The 22,899-nt window shown below is 37.9% G+C and overlaps 1 protein-coding gene across 2 annotated transcripts in view; it reads right to left on the bottom strand.

Moving 5' to 3' along the window:
* nos1 (nitric oxide synthase 1 (neuronal)) overlaps positions 1 to 22,899 on the bottom strand; it is a 93,197-nt gene that overhangs the window by 56,985 nt on the left and 13,313 nt on the right. For both annotated transcript variants that reach the window (XM_055198433.2, XM_073861134.1), the window contains exons 3-6: positions 22,017 to 22,271; positions 19,499 to 20,211; positions 11,889 to 12,015; positions 2,377 to 2,511 (exon numbers count right to left, since the gene is read on the bottom strand). In XM_055198433.2, coding sequence (XP_055054408.1) covers positions 2,377 to 2,511; positions 11,889 to 12,015; positions 19,499 to 20,184 — 948 coding nt within the window. In that variant the 5' untranslated portion in view covers positions 20,185 to 20,211; positions 22,017 to 22,271. The remainder of the gene's footprint in view (positions 1 to 2,376; positions 2,512 to 11,888; positions 12,016 to 19,498; positions 20,212 to 22,016; positions 22,272 to 22,899) is intronic.

Here is a 22,899-nt window from a genome sequence, read left to right as displayed (position 1 = left end):
AAAAAAAATTTCTCCACATGAAGGTTTTGCGTGAGCACATGAAAGTTTCGGGACACTTCAGAAGACTTTAAGATGTCAAATAAATCTTTGGTGTCCCCAGAGTACATATGTGAAGTTTTAGCTCAAAATATCATACAGATCATTTATTATAGCATGTTAAAATTGTCACTTTGTAAGTGTGTGCAAAAATGTGCCCTTTTGGGTGTCCATTAACATGCAAATGAGTTGATCTCTGCACTAAATGGCAGTGGCGTGGTTGGATAGTGCAGATTAAGAGCGCGGTATTATCCCCTTCTGACATCACAAGGGGAGCCACATTTTAATGACCTATTTTTTCAAATGCTTGCAGAGAATGGTTTACCAGAAGTTACTGGGTTTGATCTTATTCACATTTTCTAGGTTGATAGAAGCACCGAGGACCCAATTATAGCACTTAAACATGAAAAAAGTCAGATTTTCATAGTATGACCCCTTTAAAGAAATTGAAGTAACACCCTTATCTTGACGGTTGTCAGCACTCGATATTTAATAATTTATTTTTTCACATTCAGCCGGAGTGTATGCAGTCCTGCAGCTGTCACATTCAGCAGAGTTGGAGATGCAACCCAAAAATCCTTGAGAATGTGATATATTATAAATCAGACCAGCATCGTAATTACTATCAATTAGCATGCAAAGGCAGGCACTTGTGAAAGTGCAGAGAACTCTCTCTTACCAGCATGAATCTGAATAAGAGAGAACGCCGAGAGCTCTGTAACCATACAGATTTGTGTCTACAGTGGGAGGCAAGGGCTAATTTTAAACCTCAGTTTGTATGACATATGGATGCTGCAAGAGCAGCTAAATTCCAAGCAAATGCATATAAACAACAGTCAGGTCTAGTTCTGCATTTACATCATGTTGGAATTACCGTAATTAGGGGTTTTCGACTCTTTGGCGAATTATTAAAGGTGCTGTGTATGGATTTTAGCAGCATGTAGCGGTGAGATTGTGAATTGCAATCAACAGCTCAGTACACAGCTCACCCCTCCCTTTCGAAACGCATAGAGAAGCTACAGTAGCCGCGCCACAGGACACACATGTCTTCGTAGTGACGAAACGCGCTTTGAATAAAAACGGCTCATTCTAAAACATAACAGTTAATTATGTAAGATCTTTATACATCACTGAAAACATAGTTATGTATATAATATTGCATTCCTGTCAAGAGATCCTCCTAAAAGTTACACAGTTACACTCCTCTCATAGTAGTATTTGGATATTTTTTTAATATGCAGAATTCTTGCATATTGTTCCACTTTTTTTGAAAATATGCTCATTTTCCAGCTCCCCTAAAGTTAAACATTTGTTTCTTACCGTTTTGGAATCCATTCAGCTGATCTTCGGGTATGGCGGTACCACTTTTAGCATAGCTTAGCATAATCCATTGAATCTGATTAGACCATTAGCATCGCGCTCAAAAATAACCAAATAGCTTCGATATTTTTCCTATTTAAAATTTTACTCTTCTGTAGTTACATCGTGTACTAAGACTGATGGAAAATTAAAAGTTGCGCTTTTCTAGGCCGATATGGCTAGGAACTATACTCTCATTCTGGCGTAATAATCAAGGACTTTGCTGCCGTAACATGGCTGCAGCAGGCGCAATATTACGCAGCACACGAAAATAGTCCCGTTGGTAACTTTCAATAGCACTGGATTATTTTCAGGTACTGTGTAATATCATTGCACCTCCTGCAGCCATGTTTCAGCAGCCAAGTCCTTGATTATTAAAATATTGAAACTCTTCGGTTAATTTTTGAGCGCAATGCTAATGGTCTAATCAGATTCAATGGATTATGCTAAGCTATGCCAAAAGTGGTACCGCCAGACCCGGAGATCAGCTGATTGGATTCCAAAACGGTAACAATCAAATGTTTAACTCTAGGGGAGCTGAAAAATTAGCATATTTAAAAAAAGCGGGGTGTCCCTTTAAAGTCATGCTATCTTATATACAGTATGTTTGCAAGGACAACTAAAGCGCTGATCGCCAAAATATCTAAACATATTGATAGATTCTCTTACAACCGTATAATTCCAATTCAATATTGTTATATTCTTTTGCAGTCACTACAAACCAAGCCACTTATTGCCAATATGGGCATTGCCATAGAAACAAATCCGAGACGTGAACAGGTGTACGGTGTTTGAATTATCATCTCATAATTGCAGTAATACTAACACGTATCTAAGCAGCATAAAAACTGAGCACTTACTGAGAGTTTCTTTTTTAATATTTTATAATACAGAAATGATCTGAAAATTATTTAAATGACAGAAAAGTATGGTACTATTCTATTGCTGCAGACCTAGGACTGTATTTCATCATCTGCTCACCTTGCTGGAGTTGTTATGTAGTGTGTCATTGTACACGGCTCCGGTTTCCACATTTTTCACCTTCATGAATCTCGGACACTTAGATGGACTTCCATTCTGCAAAGTCTTAGTGGGGGAAACTCCTTGGGCTTGTGGCTGTGATAAAATAAAACATAAAATCTTGTTCAATTAAATATGAGATTCATTCTAAAGCAAAGTAATTCACAATACACTTTTCCCAAGACCAATACCCAAGAAAAGTTCCTAGAAAGGCTGAATGACATTGGCAATTTAATTTAAAGACCAAAAAGATAACACTGATGGCTGCACAGATTTGTAGTTATTCTGCCCACTGTGAGACAGGAAAAGGAAATATATTACATACTCGATGACTTCAGACATGGCCAGCACTATCAGGCAAAGACCTACAGTAAATGAGCTTTGATTCATGAAAGCTCGGGATTCTCCTATTGGTTTCTCTATTCAAAGGATGACTGCAAATAGCTTTATACAATAATCTATCAGCACTGACTCATATGAGAATCAATTTGAGGGCCATTACAGTTCGCAGCTTTTCTTTGCGATGACACAGTTCACAGACCGATGGCTTGGGCACCACGTCAGGCACATTATTCTTGCGGTTTTTGAATACATATTTGAATTTCAATCCTAGCCCATTACACTCGCTGTCCCCTGTAAGGCAAGTGGGTTCTTCTTCTCAATCGATTCTACTGTCTTCAGAAGAGATAAATCGGTCCCACAGGGGTGTCTCTCTCTCTCATTCTATCTCTCTCTCTCTCTCTCTCAGGCTAAGCGACACTTGCAATGTACATGATCATTATCTCCGAGCCAACACACCAGTGAATTGGCACAAAGAACACAATGTTGGCGCGTGTGAGACATCTGAAGCAGAACGGATGAGAAGAATAATCTTGACAGAAGTGAAATGTGAGGACAAAATCCATTATGATACAACCTTAAAGATACAAGTGTGCATTATGACAGGAAAGCGGCACGGTTGATAAAGGTGTAAAATTGAAAAAGGGAATTTCTCTTGTAGGGATTCCATGTTAGACAGCAAGACAGCCCGGAGAACAACAGACATACAGCAACATGGATGATGATTGACAACAACATCAACACTTGCATAGAAAGACAAGAATAAGAAACCAAATCCACCTTCAAACCAGAATCTATGTTTGAAGCAGAATCCAGCTTCATGCAAGAATCCAGTTCCACATCAGAATCCAACTTCACATTACAATCTATATTCAAACCAGAATCCAAATTCTCACCAGATTCCAACTTTATATTACAATCTACATTCACACCAGAATCCACATTTACACTAAAATCCACATATACACCAAAATCCAAATCCACCTTTAAACCAGAATCCATGTTTAAAGGAGAATCCAGCCTCACACCAAAATCCAAATTCTCACCAGAATCCAACGTCACATTACAATCCACATTTACACCAAAATCCAAAACCATATTTAAACCAGAATCCAAATTCTCATCAGAATCCAACTTTACATTAGAATCTGCATTCAAAGCAGAATCCACATTTACACCAAAATCCACATTAACATCAAAATTAAACCCACCTTTAAACCAGAATCCATGTTTAAAGGAGAACACAGCTTCACGCCAAAATCCAGTTTCACACCAGAATCCAATTTCACATTACAATCTCTATTCACACCAGAATCCACATTTACACCAAAATCCAAATCCACATTTTCACCAAAATCCAAATCCACCTTTAAACCAAAATCTATGTGTAAATAAGAATCCAGCTTCACACCAAAATCCAGCTTCACACCAGAATCCAACTTCACATTAGAATCTACATTTAAACCAAAATCCAAATTCTCCCCAGAATCCAACTTTACATTAGAATCTACATTTACACCGGAATCCAAATTCACAGCACAATCTATTTTCAAACCAGAATCCAAATTCTCCCCAGAATCCAACTTTACATTAGAATCTACATTTACACCAAAATCCAAACTTACACCAAAATCCACATTTACACCAAAATCCACAATTAAACCAGAATTTAGGTTTAAAGGAGAACACATCTTCACGCCAAAATCCAGTTTCACACCAGAATCCAATTTCACATTAGAATCTCCATTCAAACCAGAATCCAAATTCTCATCAGAATCTAACTTTACATTAGAATCTGCATTCAAAGCAGAATCCACATTTACACCAAAATCCACATTAACATCAAAATTAAACCCACCTTTAAACCAGAATTCATGTTTAAAGGAGAACACAGCTTCACGCCAAAATCCAGTTTCACACCAGAATCCAATTTCACATTACAATCTCTATTCACACCAGAATCCACATTTACACCAAAATCCAAATCCACATTTTCACCAAAATCCAAATCCACCTTTAAACCAAAATCTATGTGTAAATAAGAATCCAGCTTCACACCAAAATCCAGCTTCACACCAGAATCCAACTTCACATTAGAATCTACATTTAAACCAAAATCCAAATTCTCCCCAGAATCCAACTTTACATTAGAATCTACATTCACACCAGAATCCAAATTCACAGCACAATCTATTTTCAAACCAGAATCCAAATTCTCCCCAGAATCCAACTTTACATTAGAATCTACATTTACACCAAAATCCAAACTTACACCAAAATCCACATTTACACCAAAATCCACAATTAAACCAGAATTTAGGTTTAAAGGAGAACACATCTTCACGCCAAAATCCAGTTTCACACCAGAATCCAATTTCACATTAGAATCTCCATTCAAACCAGAATCCAAACTCTCATCAGAATCTAACTTTACATTAGAATCTGCATTCAAAGCAGAATCCACATTTACACCAAAATCCACATTAACATCAAAATTAAATGCACCTTTAAACCAGAATCTATGTGTAAATAAGAATCCAGCTCCACACCAAAATCCAGTTTCACACCAGAATCCAACTTCACATTAGAATATACATTCAAACCAGAATCCAAATTCTCCCCGGAATCCAACTTTACATAAGAATCTACATTTACACCAAAATCCAAATCCTCCCCAGAATCCAACTTTACAATAGAATCTACATTCAAACCAGAATCCAAATTCTCATCAGAATCCAATTTTACATTAGAATCTGCATTCAAAGCAGAATCCACATTTACACCAAAATCCAAATTCACCTTTAAACCAAAATCCATGTTTAAAGGAGAATCCAGCTTCCAGCATAATACCGTTTTTTTACAGGGAAATTTTTTACAGTGTACATTTACACCAAAATCCAAATTCTCCCAGAATCCAACTATACATTAGAATCTACATTCACACCGAAATCCAAATTCACAGCACAATCTACATTCAAACCAGAATCCAAATTCTCACCAGAATTTAATTTCACATTAGAATCTACATTCACACCAAAATCCACATTTACACCAAAATCCAAATCCACCTTTAAACCAAAATCCATGTTTAAAGGAGAATCCAGCTTCACACCAAAATCTATTTTCACACCAGAATCCAATTTCACATTAGAATCTACATTCAAACCAGAATCCAAATTCTCCCCAGAATCCAACTTTACATTAGAATCTACATTTACACCAAAATCCACATTTACACCAGAATCCACAATTAAACCAGAATTTATGTTTAAAGGAGAATCCAGCTTCACACCAAAATCCAATTTCACACCAGAATCCAGCTTCACACCAGACTCTCAGTAAAAAAGGTACAAAAATTGTCACTGGAACTGTACCTTTTAAAAGGTCCTTATATGTACCATTTTGGTAAATAGTATACACCTTTTAGGTGCAAAAGTGTACGTTTTGAAAGGTACCGCCCCAGTGACAACTTTTGTACATTTTTTATGAGAGTGCAGAATCCACCTTGACCCTAATTTATTTAAAACTGCAGAAAAAGATGCTTTTTAATGTTTAATTTCATCACTGTCAACGATCATAACAAAGTATAACAAAACATGACATATTTTAAAAAGCTACATAAAAAGTTGGTATTTCATTAAGCACTGATGCAACGGAGGCATGACATAATTATAATTTCAGATGTTTAAATAATAGTTTATCCATTATGTGGATCGTCAAAAACAGCCTCATCACCGAAGGTTCTGCTTCGCATCACCTCCAACGGGTGATTTTGCCCTTATTAAGGTTTAAATTATGCAGGATGCTGCTGTTTGCCCTGGACAATTTTACAACACCTGAATTTTATCAGAGAGAGTGCAGGGTGATAACAAACATCATTTCGGTTCTTCCCACCTTTGCTCTCACTGAGACACACACTCTGTTGATCATTTTCTTCCTCTTCTTCTTCTCGAAAAACAAAACACAAGCCGTCTTATTCACAGCTTGACCCAGAAAGATAAAACAACTTGATTTCCCATAACAACACCTGCTGATGGTATCAGTGGGAATTATAGCTTATATTGTTACATATTCTGTAGATCTCAGATTATTGAGGTGTCTGGATAACCTGTTAGGCAAACTGTAAAACATTTCTGTAGAAATTACAGTATTACTGGGTAGTAGTAGATTTTACATTTATGTTATTTACTGGCAACATTTTGTTTAAAGTGAAATGAACATGAAACATTTTTAGACATTATCTTCCACAGTAAGTTACTGGCAAAAAGCTGCAAAATTACAGCAAATTTTTTTTACAGTGCAGGCTAGTAAGTTTCCTACTCAAGTACTATGTCCAGCTGGAGGTGGATAAAGTTATCTTAGCCGTCTGCTGTTACCACTGTTAGTTAACACCATGCATCTCTGCTCATTTGCATAAAGTTAAACTCTTACACTGCAAAAAATGACTTTCTTACTTAGTATTTTTGTCTTGTTTTCAGTAGAAATATGTAAAAATTCTTAAATTAAGATGTTTTTTCTTGATGAGCAAAATGACCTAAGTTAATAAGTCTAGTTTTAAGACAAATAATATACAATTTAAGTGAAATTGTCCTTAAAACAAGCTAAATTATCTGCCAATGGGGTGAGAAAAAACATTGTGAAATAAGATTTCTTTTTTCTTAAACACTTAATTTAAGTAAAAATTTCTCACTCCATTGGCAGAAAATTTTGCTTGTTTTAAGCACAAATTCACTTAAATTGTATATTTTTTGTCTAAAAACTAGTATTATTTTCTTAGGTCATTTTGCTCATCAAGAAAATACATCTTGATTTAAGAATTTTTTGATATTTCTACTGAAAACAAGACAAAACTACTAAGTAAGAAAGTCATTTTTTGCAGTGTATGTGACTGTACACTGTAAAACTTTTACTTTTTACAGTGTAGTGATGTGAAAAAAATGATCTCAAAGATATCTCGAGATATAACAAATATTTAGATATTGGTTGGCATTATGTTATTTCTCTCTTAAAAAAGTTTCCTAAAAGGTTGTTTGTCAGGCCTTATGGTTTCATAAATAACCTTTAAAGTCCACAAAAGCCCTACTGAAAAGACCACCTAAAACCAGCCTTTGGATTCCAAATGCAAGTAGCTGGTTTAAGCTGGTCCTCCCAGCCTGGCATAGCTGGTCTTCCAGCCAAGTCAAGCTGCTGGGATAGTTGGCCCCCCAGCCGGACCAGCTTAAAAAATGGGCAAAACCCCTTTAAAACCAGCCTGCTACACCATCTTAACCAGCTAAAACCAGAATGGACTTTTCAGTAGGGAGGTTCTTTGTAGTTAAAAAGTAAAAAAACCAAATGGTCATTCTAAGAACCGACTTTGACTTAATGTTGTTCCTTATGACAAACCCTTTTTAGCACCTTTATATTCAAGATTGTTGGGCACAGTTTTGTTCTCTCGCTCTCTCGAAACCCTTCCCGCCTCATCTTACGCACGGGTGATTAATCATCCACCAGACTACATTACGAGAAAAAAGGAATGACACAGCTGCACTCATTCATTCCTTCGGTTTCCTGGATGGAATCCATCCATCCGGTTTCTTTCAGGGGAATGGTGCGTCACAAGTGGCCAGATGAGACAGTCATGTGCCGGAGTGAAATGCAAGCACCGCTACCCCCACAACCAGGAACACAGAGACACACGCTACCAGCATCAGCCGGCGGTGACTGAAGATCATTTGACAGGTGCTACAGAGAGGGCTTGAAATCATATTATTATCTTACTGTGCTCCCATGGCTACATGCGTTCACCCTGTAAAAACTTTTAATAAAAAATATAATTGACAGCTTATTGAACAGCAATAGTGAGACCATTAAGTAGAACTGTATATCTTGAAACAGACACATATATGTACATAATATATTTAATGACTCTAAACAACAAGATATAATGGTTCTTAAGTTGACAATAATGTTTAATGGACAATAAAAAGAGTTTGATGTTATATTACAGATTCTTTATAGGGGTGTACTAGTTTCTAAATATTTTAAGTAGTGGTTCCCACTAGGTTTTACTTCAGGACTCAGATTTAACATCATTGGAGATCATTGAAGTGACCCTACAGAATACAGAATGTAAACAAAATGTACTCAAAATCAAGTGCAAAAATGAATTACTATCAGTGGCGCTCGATGCGAAGTTCGTCACAACATGTATGTAGCCTGTCATGTGTGTGGTTTGTAATTTCAAAATATGCGCATCGAGAGATCCTGTGTGCATCACGTGTCTTGTCAAAATAAGTGCCTTCTGAGGATGCATCTAAAGGGTTTATGATAAAAGAGATGCTTGCGTTTGCCAGATACTCACATAATCTCATGTGTAATCAGAGTTTACTGTTAAGGGAGTGTCTTGCGTGTATTTTGTGAATGTGAGCGTCTCTTTTATAATAAACGGTTTTGACGTGTGTGCAGCAGGCACTTATTTTTACAAAACACGTGATGTACATGGTTTACATGACGCAACAAACACATATTTTGAAAACGCAAGCAACACACGACAATCCGAACACTTATTTTGAATTAGCACCCCTGGATGAGTCACGAGCTGTCACTACTATTGTCTAAAAATTTGTCTAACAAATATGCTGTTCGTATAAAGACATTTCGAGTTACGCCGGTTTCACACCGCACGCTTAAGCAGCGCATGTTTTTAGGCGCCTGTGTTAACAAGTTAAAGCATGCACAACACAAGCGTGTACTCGTGTAGCAGGAGCGGTGCTAAAGCAGCAGTGCTGCAATCGTTTTGGGTCGGCTCCATTTTTGCTACGCTGCTAACCTTCAATTAAAGTGACAGTGCATTGTTTATGGTTTTAATGCTTGTGGATTGATGCAAAAAAGGGAAATTTTACCTCAAAATCATGAATGTGATTGCAGTCCCAATGACTTTCAGCAATTTAAAAGAAAGCAATTAAATATTTAAAAACACGCTGTTGCCAGAAGAATGCGTTGAAGAAAAGCACCTTGAAGGTTTTGCTCATAAAAGTATGTAAAACAAAGCAATTTGAACTGGTAGTAAGCTGCACGATACGCACTGCGAACGCAGCTGGTGTGAAAGCACAATGGCGCTACGCGTGCAGTGTAATGCTGCGTTTACACCAATCGCGGTAGAGGCGTGAAGCGCGAATGTTTTCAATGTTAAGTCAATGGGAAGACGCGTTGACGCGCGTCAGGAGGTCCCGCGGCGCGGATGAGGCGGAAACGCGTCTTCCGCGCCGCGGGACCTCCTGACGCGCGTCAACGCGTCTTCACGTGAAGCTCGCACGAAAGGCACAAATTGAGCGTTGTGCGCGGTACGCACGAATGGTGCTTGTGCATTTTGCGTTTACGCGAATTTGCGGCTGACGCCCGAGTTGAAAAATTTGAACTTTGGTGGAATTTCACGCCACGCTAACCAATCAGGAACCTGCTTGCTGCTGTAGTGGCAGCCCTGCCCGGAGTCACTTGCATTCAATGCATTTAAACTGTTCAAGCGGCAAACTAGGCACGGCAGACGGGATTTTGACGCCTGAAACGCGGTTGGTGTAAACATAAAACCGTTGTTAGATTGGCATTGTAAAGTCCCCATGTGGTGAAAATCTAGTTTTAATCATTGTTTATATGTGGTGTTTTTAACTCTCTCCCCGCCAATGACGAGTTTTTCCGGCAATCCGTATTTCCGATATTATCCACCAGGTGGCGCTCTTACCCAACTTATAAAACACTGAAGTAACCCCTTAGGCAAATAGTAAGAACTTTGTGTATGTTTTGATCATCGCTTTGAATCTGATCTATGTCAAAAGTCCTTTATAAAAATGCAATTATTTCAGTTTTTTGGTCAAAATTTGGTGTTTTTGAAGAAACCTACCTATATTTGAGAGGTGATAAAAAGAAAACAAATGAAGCAGAGGTTCTGTTTTTTCATTTAATATATTGTATGTTTATATATTTAAAAAAGATCATTTTCTGGAAGGCATTAAACTTTTGTGAAAATAATGAAAAATGCTGGCGCTGTCTGGCAACTTTTTTTAAAACGCTGGGAGGGAAAGAGTTAACTGATAAAATTATCAACTACATGGGGACTTTAAATGCCTCTAAAATTTTAGTTTCATGATCTCAAACACCAATAAATCTCTTTTACACAAAGCACTTTAAACATTGCTGCAAGTGAACTCATATTTAATGTATTTTTTGTTTAAGTCTTATTCATGATTTTAAAGGTTGAGGGCATGTCACACCTGTCCATGCTGGCTTCTGCTTGCAACTACACTGTAAAAAATGTCTGTAGAAATTACAGTTTTAATGGGTATTACTGGCAACTAGCTGCCAGTAACTTACTGTAGATTTTACATTTATGTTATTTACTGGCAACATTTTGTTCAAAGTTAAATGAACATGAAACATTTTTTGACTTCTACAGTAAGTTACTGGCAACCAGCTGCAAAATTACAGCAAATTTTTTAGAGTGTATAGCTTGTGCCAAATGACAGATAAATCAAAAATACAGTACAAAATACAGTACTGGCAAAATATAGTGTTTTAATAAGATGCAAAGACGTCAACAAAAGAGCCATCTGGTAATCATCTGCGCCATCAGACAGCCTATTAATTTCTTATCCTAACCAGGGATTGCAAAATTGTGAATTTTTTGGAAACTTTCCATGAAAAACACGGGAATATATGAAAATTGTGGCACATGGATGAATATAAGTCAGATGTCGAAGATGCTTGTGATGCAGTTTTCAACTTGGAATATTGTAACACTTATCCGAACTAGCACAATTATATGTTTAGCTACACTTTATCATTCGCATTATCATTGTTTCCTGCCTTTTGTGACTTGATCAAAACACACCTGTGACCTAAAAACCCACCAGTTGAGAACCACCGCTTTATATTTTACAGTACAGGTTTGTAAAGATGTTATTCGTGGAAGTTAAAAGGTTTTTCACTTGCATCAGGCTTACAACTATTAGGTATTTGCCCACAGCAGGTAAAGTTATATTTACAGTACGTGTCATATTACCGCGCTTTTAAAACTGTGAAACAAATAACGACAGACTGCTGACTCAACTCAGCAGTCCATCACAGCCATGTGCGAAGTCATTTAGTCCATGCTTTACCTTGTCACTTTCAGAGTAAGGGTTGTTTAGCACTGTAGGCATGTTGTCCTTTCTCCAGAGGTCATCAAACACTCTGTCGTTATCCGACGCCAGCTGGGCGTTCTGTCCATTTTCCACACCAAGGTCTCTGAAAGTCACAAACAGTTTAGCTGACAGCTTAACATAAGCCCGAAGAAAACAAGTGCATGCGCACCCACTCCAAACACTTTTCTCGTCTTTTTATCACAAACTAGCCATTGAATGACTTTCTTTTTCTTTATTCTTGTACAGTAATTTAGTTAAACTTAGACTATAAGTGTGTATAGACTATAAGTCATGCTTATTGTTGTTAGTGCATGTTAACAAATGTTAACAAAACTATGCCTTTACTGTAAGGTACAAAAAATATAAAACAAATCATCATATGCAGATTCAAAATGTTTTATAAACACCTCCGGAACATCACACATTTTTCTTGGTGATGTTGCAATGCATGATGGGATTGATAGTAACACCTTTATATGTGAGAAGAGGGAGAAGCGTGATTGGCTTTATATGGGAAACACAAAATTGGTTACAGACATTCAAACAGCTGCTGTCTAGAATGCATAAGGTCTTGAGGTAATCAGTTTTGTTTAATCCGATTTAAACAGTGTGGAGGAGTTGTTTGGTCTTTACAATTCGGTTAAGTCAACTGATCCCGCAATGGTCACAAGCAGTGGCCAATAAAATAATCAAATTGTTTTCAAGATGAAAACTGCTTTCAATTTATCCTAACAATATCATAACATCTTCTGGTTTACTATAACAATAAATTTAGGTTCGAGACCATACGGCTCACTGTCAAAACTCGAGTGATACAAAAAACAATGTTATGCATGTCTATCTTCTATCATTTATGCTATATTTAATGTCGCTAGAAGCTTCTCACTGTCACACAGCCTGTTTGTGCTTATTGTTCACTAAAGCGTAATATGGACATTCATCCAGAATATAATAAATATGAAATCTAACACACACACACACACACACCAAATACACACTTTCAAAGAGAAGTTGCATTTGGGAACCTGATAAATGTTGTGCATATATCTCTATAGCCTTCAAACACAGGTTATGGAAAATACACTGATAATGTGTCCGGGATTTGCCTCAGGGTCGTTTGATTTTGGTTCATTCACACAGCTGGTGATTTTCGGGAATCTGTGTGTGCGTTTACACATATCCCATAAAGATCCTGTAATAGCGTGACGTGATATTTACTGTAAGTGTATTTGCGCACTTCATGGATTTTTTCCCAGCATCTTAAGTTTGTTTTAAAGGGACTCCCTTTTTTTAAAAAACGAATTTTACAGTCAAACATTTGATTTGAGTTTTGGAATCCATTCAGCTGATCTTCGGGTCTGGTGCTACCACTTTTAGCATAGCTTAGCATAATCCATTGAATCTGATTAGACCATTAGCATTGCGCAAAACAATAACCAAAGACTTTGGATATTTTTCCTATTTAAAACTCGACTCTTCTGTAGTTACACCGTGTACTAAGACTGACAGAAAATTAAAAGTTGTGATTTTCTAGGTAGATATTGCTAGGAACTATACTCTCATTCTGGCGTAATAATCAAGGAAAAGGCGTAGTGATATTACACACTGCCGGAAAATAGTCCCCTGCCATTGAAAGTTACTAAGGGGACATTTTTCGGCTGCTGCGTAATATCATTGCGCCTTCTGCAACCATGTTACGGCAGCAAAGTCCTTGATTATTACGCCAGAATGAGAATATAGTTCCTAGCCATATCTGACTAGAAAATCGCAACTTTTAATTTTCTGTCCATCATAGTACACGATGTAACTACAAAAGAGTCAAGTTTTAAATAGGAAAAAATATCCAAACTCTTTGGTAATTTTAGCGCAATGCTAATGGTCTAATCAGATTCAATGGATTGTGCTAAGCTATGCTAAAAGTGGTACCGCCAGACCCCGAGATTGGCTGAATGGATTCCAAAAAGGTAAAAATCAAATTTTAACTCTAGAGGAGCTGGAAAATTAGCATTTTTAAAAAAAAGTGGAGTGTCCCTTTAAAAAAAACTTAAGACGCTAGGGGAAAAAATCCATGAAGTGCGCAAATACAGTAAACGGTAGGGGTAGGGGGTGGGCGGAATGGCCAAAAATCTATTTCACGGAATGAGTCATTTTATTTCACGGAACGGAATATTTCACGGTATAGATGTTTTTCAGTTTATATGGTTTTTTGATTATAAAAATGTACAGAAATTCACCACTCACTATAGCTTTTAACTAAATGCTAATGCTCACCGCAGTTTTAAAATATGAGCAATTTAAAGTTAATAATGTTAAAGTGAAAATGCCCAGAAGATGACAACAGATTAAGTCTTGATAAGACAGAATCTTGTTTTTAATTGAGTTATTAATTTTATAGACTATTGAAGCTATAGTATGGCTTCATTGTATTTTGTATTTATGCATACATTACATTAAACATATGCAATATGTAAAATTAACAGGTATAAATATATGCAAAAACCTACAGACAGGATAAATACCTGTATATGAGAGAAGAAGCTCTAGATATTATAAATGTGACAGGTGCTATGATGTGATGATCATAAAGTTTGTTTTAAGGTCTTAACGCCCTTTACTTTCTATTAGACCTGAACATTTGAGTCTCTTTCTCGTCTTTCCGGTGTACTATAAGCAAATGGCGCGTCAAACTATATCGCTCCAGCAGCGCACGTGTCACTGATATAAACGCGAGTTTTGTCTTAGCTTACTTAAAGTTCAGAAAACTTTACAACTATTAGCATTATGTGCAAGAAGAACTCTTTATTTGCCGTCGCAGCTCCTTGCGTATGCCTAGAGACCTCTGCACACGAGAGACCGGCCGGCTGCTGCTTGAGCACAGAGAGAGAGAGAGAGAGAGAGAGAGAGAGAGAGAAAGAGAGAGAGAGAGCGAGCGCGAGAGTCTCGCTGCGAGACCCGCGGTGGATTCACTGGCACTTATTATAAAAATTACACAAATAACTCGTTAATTTTTTATGAGTAAATTATTTTACATGTTTCTCCGTCACACAGTGGTGTAGTGCAGGGTATACACAGGTATACGGAGTATACCCACCTCTTTATTTGATGGCATGGGGTATACCCACTTCTACTGGGGGCATAAACTAAGAGTATACCCACTTCTCCAGACACCACTACACTCAGTCTAACATGCGGGAGGGCAAAGTTAGCCACGCCCACTTATTTGCATTCCGCGGAATAGACGGAATAGAAGAATCTGTTACGTTTGACATTTTAGTGTCCCTTTATGTCTCGTGAGAAACCACACATGTGTTTTTTCTGATTCAATTATAAACTAGCAAATTGTGTAATGTTCTTTCAAAGGTGGTGTTTGCAAATTTTAGCGGCATCTAGTGGTGAGATTGCGAATTGCAACCAACAGCTCACCCCTCAATTTCAAAACGCATATGGTAGCCGCCACAAGACAAACAAGTCTTCGTCTAAGACAACGCAGGGATGAAACGAGCTCTGTACAGTTTGTTCATTGAGGGCTACTGTAGAAACATGACGGTGACTTCCATGTAAGGGGACCCGCGGTGTATGTTGATAAAACGACTCATTCTAAGGTAATAAAAACATAACCATTCATTATGTATACACCACAGATAATATAGTTATGTATATTATATTGCATTTCTGTCAAGAGATCCTTCTTAAAGTTACACAATGCAACTTTAATCTGGCGAATGATTTCAGCTTTAGCACGGATAGCGAGAAGCTCCCTGATCTCTGGAAATTTTATGGCAATTTTCTGGGATCAACACACTGTGTGAAAGGGGTTTACAGTATATGAGCCATAAATCATAATTCTGAATAATGAATGTAAAAGACCAGGACTGTAATGTTACCAAAGTATTTTTAGGAAGACGCTTCACTGTGCAACAATATTTGCAACACCTCCTTGCTGGAACAAGACTTGTCAGATACTGCACATGCAATTATTTAATATTTTTAAAGGTTGACAATTGGCTGTTTTTACTTGAAGGCGGGACTAGGGCAGACATACTGACCGTTGCAATATCCTCAATTCATATCAACACCAGTGACACATTTTACACTTGTTAATATTAATGTTACACAGCAAGTGAAGTCGGGGTAAGTTGTCACACATACCTATACGTGTTAAAACTGAAAGAAGACCCAAGTCAAGTATGGGAAAGTTGTCACACACAATACGTAAAAATGTCACAAGGAGACCTGGTCTTCCCTATGTGTTTTTTGAACATTTCTAACATCACATTTGAACTGAGCAAGCGTAAGTCTATATTGGGATGAAGATGATTTAAAATAAAGTCTATGAACTGAGATGTCTATTTGATTTGTGTGTTGTTTACAACATTAAACCAATAATGTTAAGAGCAAACTTTTTACGTGCTTGTGTTCAGATTTAATAACGCTGATGTCATTTCCTGTTGTATTTCTCATTACTCATCTACTACCACCTGGAGCTTTACAGCAAGAGCATTCTGGGAATAAGTGATGTTGGTTGCAAAAGTCCAGGTTAAATAAAATCAGGTTAGTGGACTCCAAAACAGAAGACGCATTCATAACCTTTATTCGAACACGTATGCACGTGTTGTTTAGGTTTGTTTAGCTCCAAACGTTGTGTATTCGCGGTAAGTGGTTTACTGGTTTTCAAAGCAATGACTCACACTCTGAGGATGAATACGATGTTGAAGGTTTTCGCCTGAAGGGAAAAGAATATTTTGAGTTAAATACCCAAATTAGATTCCTATCTGAAGAGCATACTGTATGATTAGACTAACTGAACTCACAAGAGGCACCGGATAATATAATCACAAATGGGAAATGACTACCGCGTGGCTTTATTTTTACATTTATGCATTTGGCAGACACCTTTACCCAAAGAGACCTAGTCCATTGAAGGTGACCATCAGTTTTTGTGCTCCCTGGGAATTGAACCCATGATCATACCTGGTGTAGCATTATGATTTATCAACAACCACACCTGTATCATTTCCAAAATGCATACATGATTTATTGTTTGTTTGTTTAAGGGCAAAGATTAATCGTGATTAATCGCATACAAGATAAAAGTGTTTTTTTGCATATTCTATATTATATATAAACAAAAAAATGGATATATACATTCACCTAAAGGATTATTAGGAACACCATACTGATACTGTGTTTGACCCCCTCACCTTCAGAACTGCCTTAAGTCTACGTAGCATTGATTCAGTAAGGCATGAAGCTCCCGTTCCACCACATCCCAAAGATGCTCTATTGGGTTGAGATCTGGTGACTGTGGGGGGCATTTTAGTACAGTGAACTCATTGTCATGTTCAAGGAACCAATTTAAAATGATTCGAGTTTTGTGACATGGTGCATTATCCTGCTGGACGAAGCCATCAGAGGATGGGAACATGGTGGTTATAAAGGGATGGACATGGTTTGAAACAATGGCATTTAAACGATGCCCAATTGGCACTAAGGGTCCTAAAGTGTGCCAAAGAAAACATCCCCCACACCATTACACCACCACCACTAGCCTGCACAGTGGTAACAAGGCATGATGGATCCATGTTTTCATTCTGTTTACGCCAAATTCTGACTCTACCATTTGAATGTCTCAACAGAAATCGAGACTCATCAGACCAGGAAACATTTTTCCAGTCTTCAATTTGAGCTTGTGCAAATTGTAGCCTCTTTTTCCCATTTATAGTGGAGATGAGTGGTACCCGGTGGGGTCTTCTCCTGTTGTAGCCCATCCGCCTCAAGGTTGTGTGTGTTGTGGCTTCACAAATGCTTTGCTGCATACCGCAGTTGTAACAAGTGATTATTTCAGTTAAAGTTGCTCTTCTTTCAACTTGAATCAGTCAGCACATTCTCCTCTGACCTCTAGCGTCAACAAGGCATTTTCGTCCTCAGGACTGCCGCATACTGGATGTTTTTCCCTTTTCACACCATTCTTTGTAAAGCCTAGAAATGGTTGTGCGTGAAGATCCCAGTAACTAAGCAGATTGTGAAATACTCAGACCGGCCCGTCTGGCACCAACAACCATGCCACGCTCAAAATTGCTGAAATCACCTTTCTTTCCCATTCTGACATTCAGATTGGAGTTCAGGAGATTGTCTTGACCAGGACCACACGGCTAAATGCATTGAAGCAACTGCCATGTGATTGATTGATAAGATAATTGCATTAATGAGAAATTGAACAGGTGTTCCTAATAATCCTTTAGGTGAGTGTAAATAAAAATGTTCTGAAATGTATATATGTATGTGTTTAAAGATACATAATTATTACACACAGCACAAAAATGCACTTTTATTTTGTATGCGATTAATCGCGATGAATCTTTGCCCAGCACTTAACACCATTCCAGCATCTATGGCTATTCATATTAGGAACCAGTTAAAGGCGGAGTGCACAATGTTTGAAAAACGCTTTGGAAAAGGAGACGGGCCGACTACCAAAACACACTTATAGCCAATCAGCAGTAAGGAGCGTGTCTACTAACCGACATCCTTGCCGGGTTGCGTATTTGTGGGGCGGGTCTTTTAAAAGAAGGTCCAGATTCAATTGGGGTAGGGGTGTGTTTATTTAGGTGATTTTAAATATCAACATTGGCTTTCAAACATTGTGCACTCCGCCTTTAATCTATGCACACGGTTATCTACACACAAGTTAGGGAAGGACAATTTGGCATCTCCAATTCTCCTAACCTGCATGTCTTTGGACCCGAGAAGACCTTTACTCTGCAGACCAAAGCAAGGACCCAAATCACTTTTTACCGACGTGCATAAATAATTTTTTATAAGAAAGACCAAACCCGAGACAAACACAGGAAAATTAGAACCGAGTCCGAACCAGTGGCAATGTTTTAACCCGACTGGACCAGAATGTAAACGGCACCAACTTGTGTGCAATCTGCATCCTCGGATCCATGGCCTCGCATCCAATTTGTCCCACTTTTTCATTTATCTGAAGAAGACGGCAATTTTAAATGACAACAATCATTTTTAATGACACGAGGCCGATGCACAAGTTAAACTTTTAGATCCAAACCCACTTGGGTCTCAGGTCGAACCCCGGGTTTTCGGATGTAAGTGGACCCGTGAAGACCTCTACTGCAGAGTATTTAGAGCAATGTTTGTTAATAAAAGTTTTATCCCCTCATTTAATATAAGTGACTTTGTCTTTGTTTGGAGCAGATTTGAACATTAATATTTATGCATTTGGCAGACGCTTTTATCCAAAGTGACTTACAGTGCATAACAAGGCATATTTTTATCATTATGTGTATTCCCTGGGTTCGATCTTATGACCTTTTGCATTTCTAACGCAGTGCTGTACCACTGAGCTATAGGAACACATAACCATGCAGCTTGTGCTTTTATAGTGGGAAGGTGGACAAGTGATGTCACAGACCAAATATATTGATAATGACATTCATTGAACACTATTTTCATTATCGATGACTATAGACTTTTTAAATTTGTTTTTCTTTGCATAAAGTTAGCCAATCAGATACAGTTTTTCCAGATCAATATACAGTACATCACATGTGTCCATTGTCGCTCACCTTTCCACTTGCACCTCTGCATCCTTCCTCTCTACGACTCTCTGACCTTCTCCATTCATCTCTCTTTTGCTGTTCTTGATGAGTTTCAGAACAGGCTCGATCTCCTTCAACAGGTCGTTGTCCTCCACCCCATTAAGGAGAAGGGTGGAATGGCCTCCTTCTCTGAGCAAAGAGTCCTGGGCCAGCAGTGGAATCAGAGGTTTTTTGGTAGAGGAGTCGGAGGACAGGTTCTCGATAGCTCGGAGCTCTTTGGTCATGTTGGGTGTGAGGGGCGAGCATCGTTCGCAGGGCCTACACGGAGCGGGGATGAGTGGCCTGGTGACCCGAACCGTCTTGGGTTTTCCGTCTCCGCTGAGCGTGGTCTCCAGGTGAGTGGTGAAGCCCTCGGGTCCTCGGAGTATCAGCACGGCGTGAGTTTCTGGCGACACGTTCTTCAGGGTTTCTAGTGCCAGCTCGTAGCTCATATCTACCACGGGTTTGTTGTTAACGGCCAGGATGATGTCGCCGACTTGGACCAGCCCGCATTCTTCTGCGGCCCCGCCCCTAATGAGGTCAGAGATTATGATGGGAGGTTTGCACACCCGCTGTTTGACCAGAAAGCCCAGCCCACCGATTTGCCTCTTGAAGAGACGGACGGAGATGATGTTGGGCTGCAGCTGACACACGCTGGGCTCAGATTCCTGCATTGTGTCGTACTGTGCGTCACCGTCGATCTGTAATCGAGTTGAATGTGACAAAGAAGATTGTGGATCAAAGACATGTGGCTTAAATACATGTTTTTTTCCCAATAATGCCATTTTTGACATTTAAGGAAATATTCGTACACTTGAAATAAGTAACAATTTAATAACAAGAACCCGTAAATGCCAAAAATTATTTGTGAGACGTCATTCGGTTTAGCACAATAATTTCTTTAACAAATAATTTCAATGATTCAGCAGTGACTCACGGTATACAAGCTTCAATTCAGTCCTTCCTTTCCATTGACAGGCCAATAACATTTCCTCAGTGTGCATCATCATCTTGCTTAATCTTAACAAAATGTTCATCTAAAGAAACGCTTCTAATTTACAGCCACCCTGCACCTCGCCTTTCTTGGCAGCACAAAACTCATACGGCCTCGTGTAAGCGATAATTGACCAATTTCGACATTACTAATTCGGCTTCGGAGTCCTGAAGTGAGACATTACAACTGCTCGGACCGTTTTGTACTGTAATGAAAAACGGGAAAAAGGAACAACTGACAACTTTCAATTGCAAGGCAGCCTCAGTGTGATCTGCAACTTTGGGCACTGTGTTATTTTTAACCCAGCGTTTGGTCAAAAGGGGACAAAACCAGCCGTTGGGTTAATTTAACCAAGTGAATGTTTATAATTGACCCAACAATGAGTAAAGCAACCCAGCATACATGTAGGTTAAATTACAATCCAACTGGCTGGGTTCGTCCCTTTATGAGCAATTTCTCTTAAAATACTTATTTGAGTTATTTGTGCATAATAATTAAAACTAAGAAACAAATAATGCAATTATATTTTGTGCACAATGTATGATGCATAACCTCATAAAGAGCACATGGTGTGTTGATATTCGCTGCTTAAAGTGGTATTGTAAAATGTAAATCTTATTTTAATCAACCTGACTAAGTTACAGTATCCAAAATTATTTTAAGGAGCATTAGTTGGAGGAAACCCCTTCAGTTAAGAAATCCAGATGATAATCTTATAAATAGGGGGTTTCTTAACTTAAGGGATTTCTTGCATCAGGCAGAAATAGCTCCTACTGCCTAGTTTCACCCGGTACAGTGTGTATATTTTTAGACTACTAACATATAAACAAACCGTACAATAACCAACACAATAAACAATGACAACAGCCAATAAATATCTAAATATAAAGAAGTAATGATGCATTCTTAAAACACATGCTGAACATAACAACAAATCAATTTTTGACCACATAGATGCTTTAGTGACAAAGTAAATTCATTATTACAGATGAAAAGCAACTGTTCTTTAATGGGAAAGCCTTAAAGTTGCCTTCTATATATTTACATAAGCAAAACCTGTAGCAACTAAATGCATAGATACCTACAAGAACATTTACTTGCAAAGCTCATATTTGCTCTTTTTGTATATTTTGCATATTTTTAATCTCGCAAAAAATACCACAACCTTATAAAACAGCCCTCAAAGAAATAGGAAAATGTGCACTTTTTTTCAAATAAACATCTGTGCAAAAAATGCAATCAATTATGCTAAATCATTTATTTTTGCTAAATAAAGATGTAAGTAATTTCTTGGTATGCGCAACAGCATGCATTCATTATCATCATCATCAATGTTCAACATCCAGTAACACACCAGTTGCTCCTGAGATATAAACTGGCACGCCTTATACATTCTTGCTATATTAACCGCACATGCACATTATATCACACTATCTATATATAAATGCATTTCATGTGAAATCGATAAATAAAACATACTTTCACAGAAGTCATAAAAGAATTACAACTTACCTTTTCTCTTTAGAAATCTGTAAATAATGACTAAAACCTCTTTATTATCCTCTTGTCAATACTCCGATGCACGAGTCAGAGTTTTCTTGTGAAGGTGCGTGACATGTCCGCGCGCGTCTCGCTGTATAAACACGCAGCGCGCGTGAAGCCGTTCTGCGCTCCTGCGGCTCCGGTGCGCGAGCATTTATTCCGCGCGCCCTCGCGACGCACTGCCTCCCTCGATGGGTGGGCTTTACAAACACTGTGCACTGGCATCTATGAGGAGGAAAAATATTTTAACACAAATATTTGTGCATTTGCTATATATGCACATATGCATGCAATCATTTCTTTTTGAACCCAACACATGAACAAACACTATACTTTAGCATTTACTAAAGTAAACTGTAGTGAAAAATGCTGGTTTTGAAGCTTAGCATAATACATATTAAAATACACTATAGTATTTACTACAATTTATCTAGAGTATCCTGTAGTACAGAATATAGTAGCATAAATTAAGAAAGTGCAATAATTAGTTTACAGTACAATTTACTAAAGTATGTTTTTTTCCATGTTGGCAAATTTCACCTGGATTATTTACTGTTAAAAAGGCAACCAAATTAGTCATTTAATAAACTAATTAATCTACAAATGACAAATGTAATAGTTTAGTCATCAAAGCTGAATGTGACCTGTTTTGGATGACTACTTAAAGCAATAAATCCCACACAATAAAAAACACATTTTCAATGAATCATCTTCAATTTATAACAATGCAAAACATTAGTAAGCTATATTATGCAGCAAAAACCCATCAGTTTTAATGTTGATGTTATATTAAATCTCTCTCTTTGGTCAACAACAATATTAAATTGGTAAAAAAATTGGATTGGTGTTTGGC

Source organism: Misgurnus anguillicaudatus, chromosome 22 (genome assembly GCF_027580225.2).
Source record: "Misgurnus anguillicaudatus chromosome 22, ASM2758022v2, whole genome shotgun sequence".
Lineage (NCBI taxonomy): Eukaryota > Metazoa > Chordata > Actinopteri > Cypriniformes > Cobitidae > Misgurnus > Misgurnus anguillicaudatus.
Note: the sequence above shows the minus strand (reverse complement) of the source record. Positions and strands in the feature narration are given on the sequence as shown.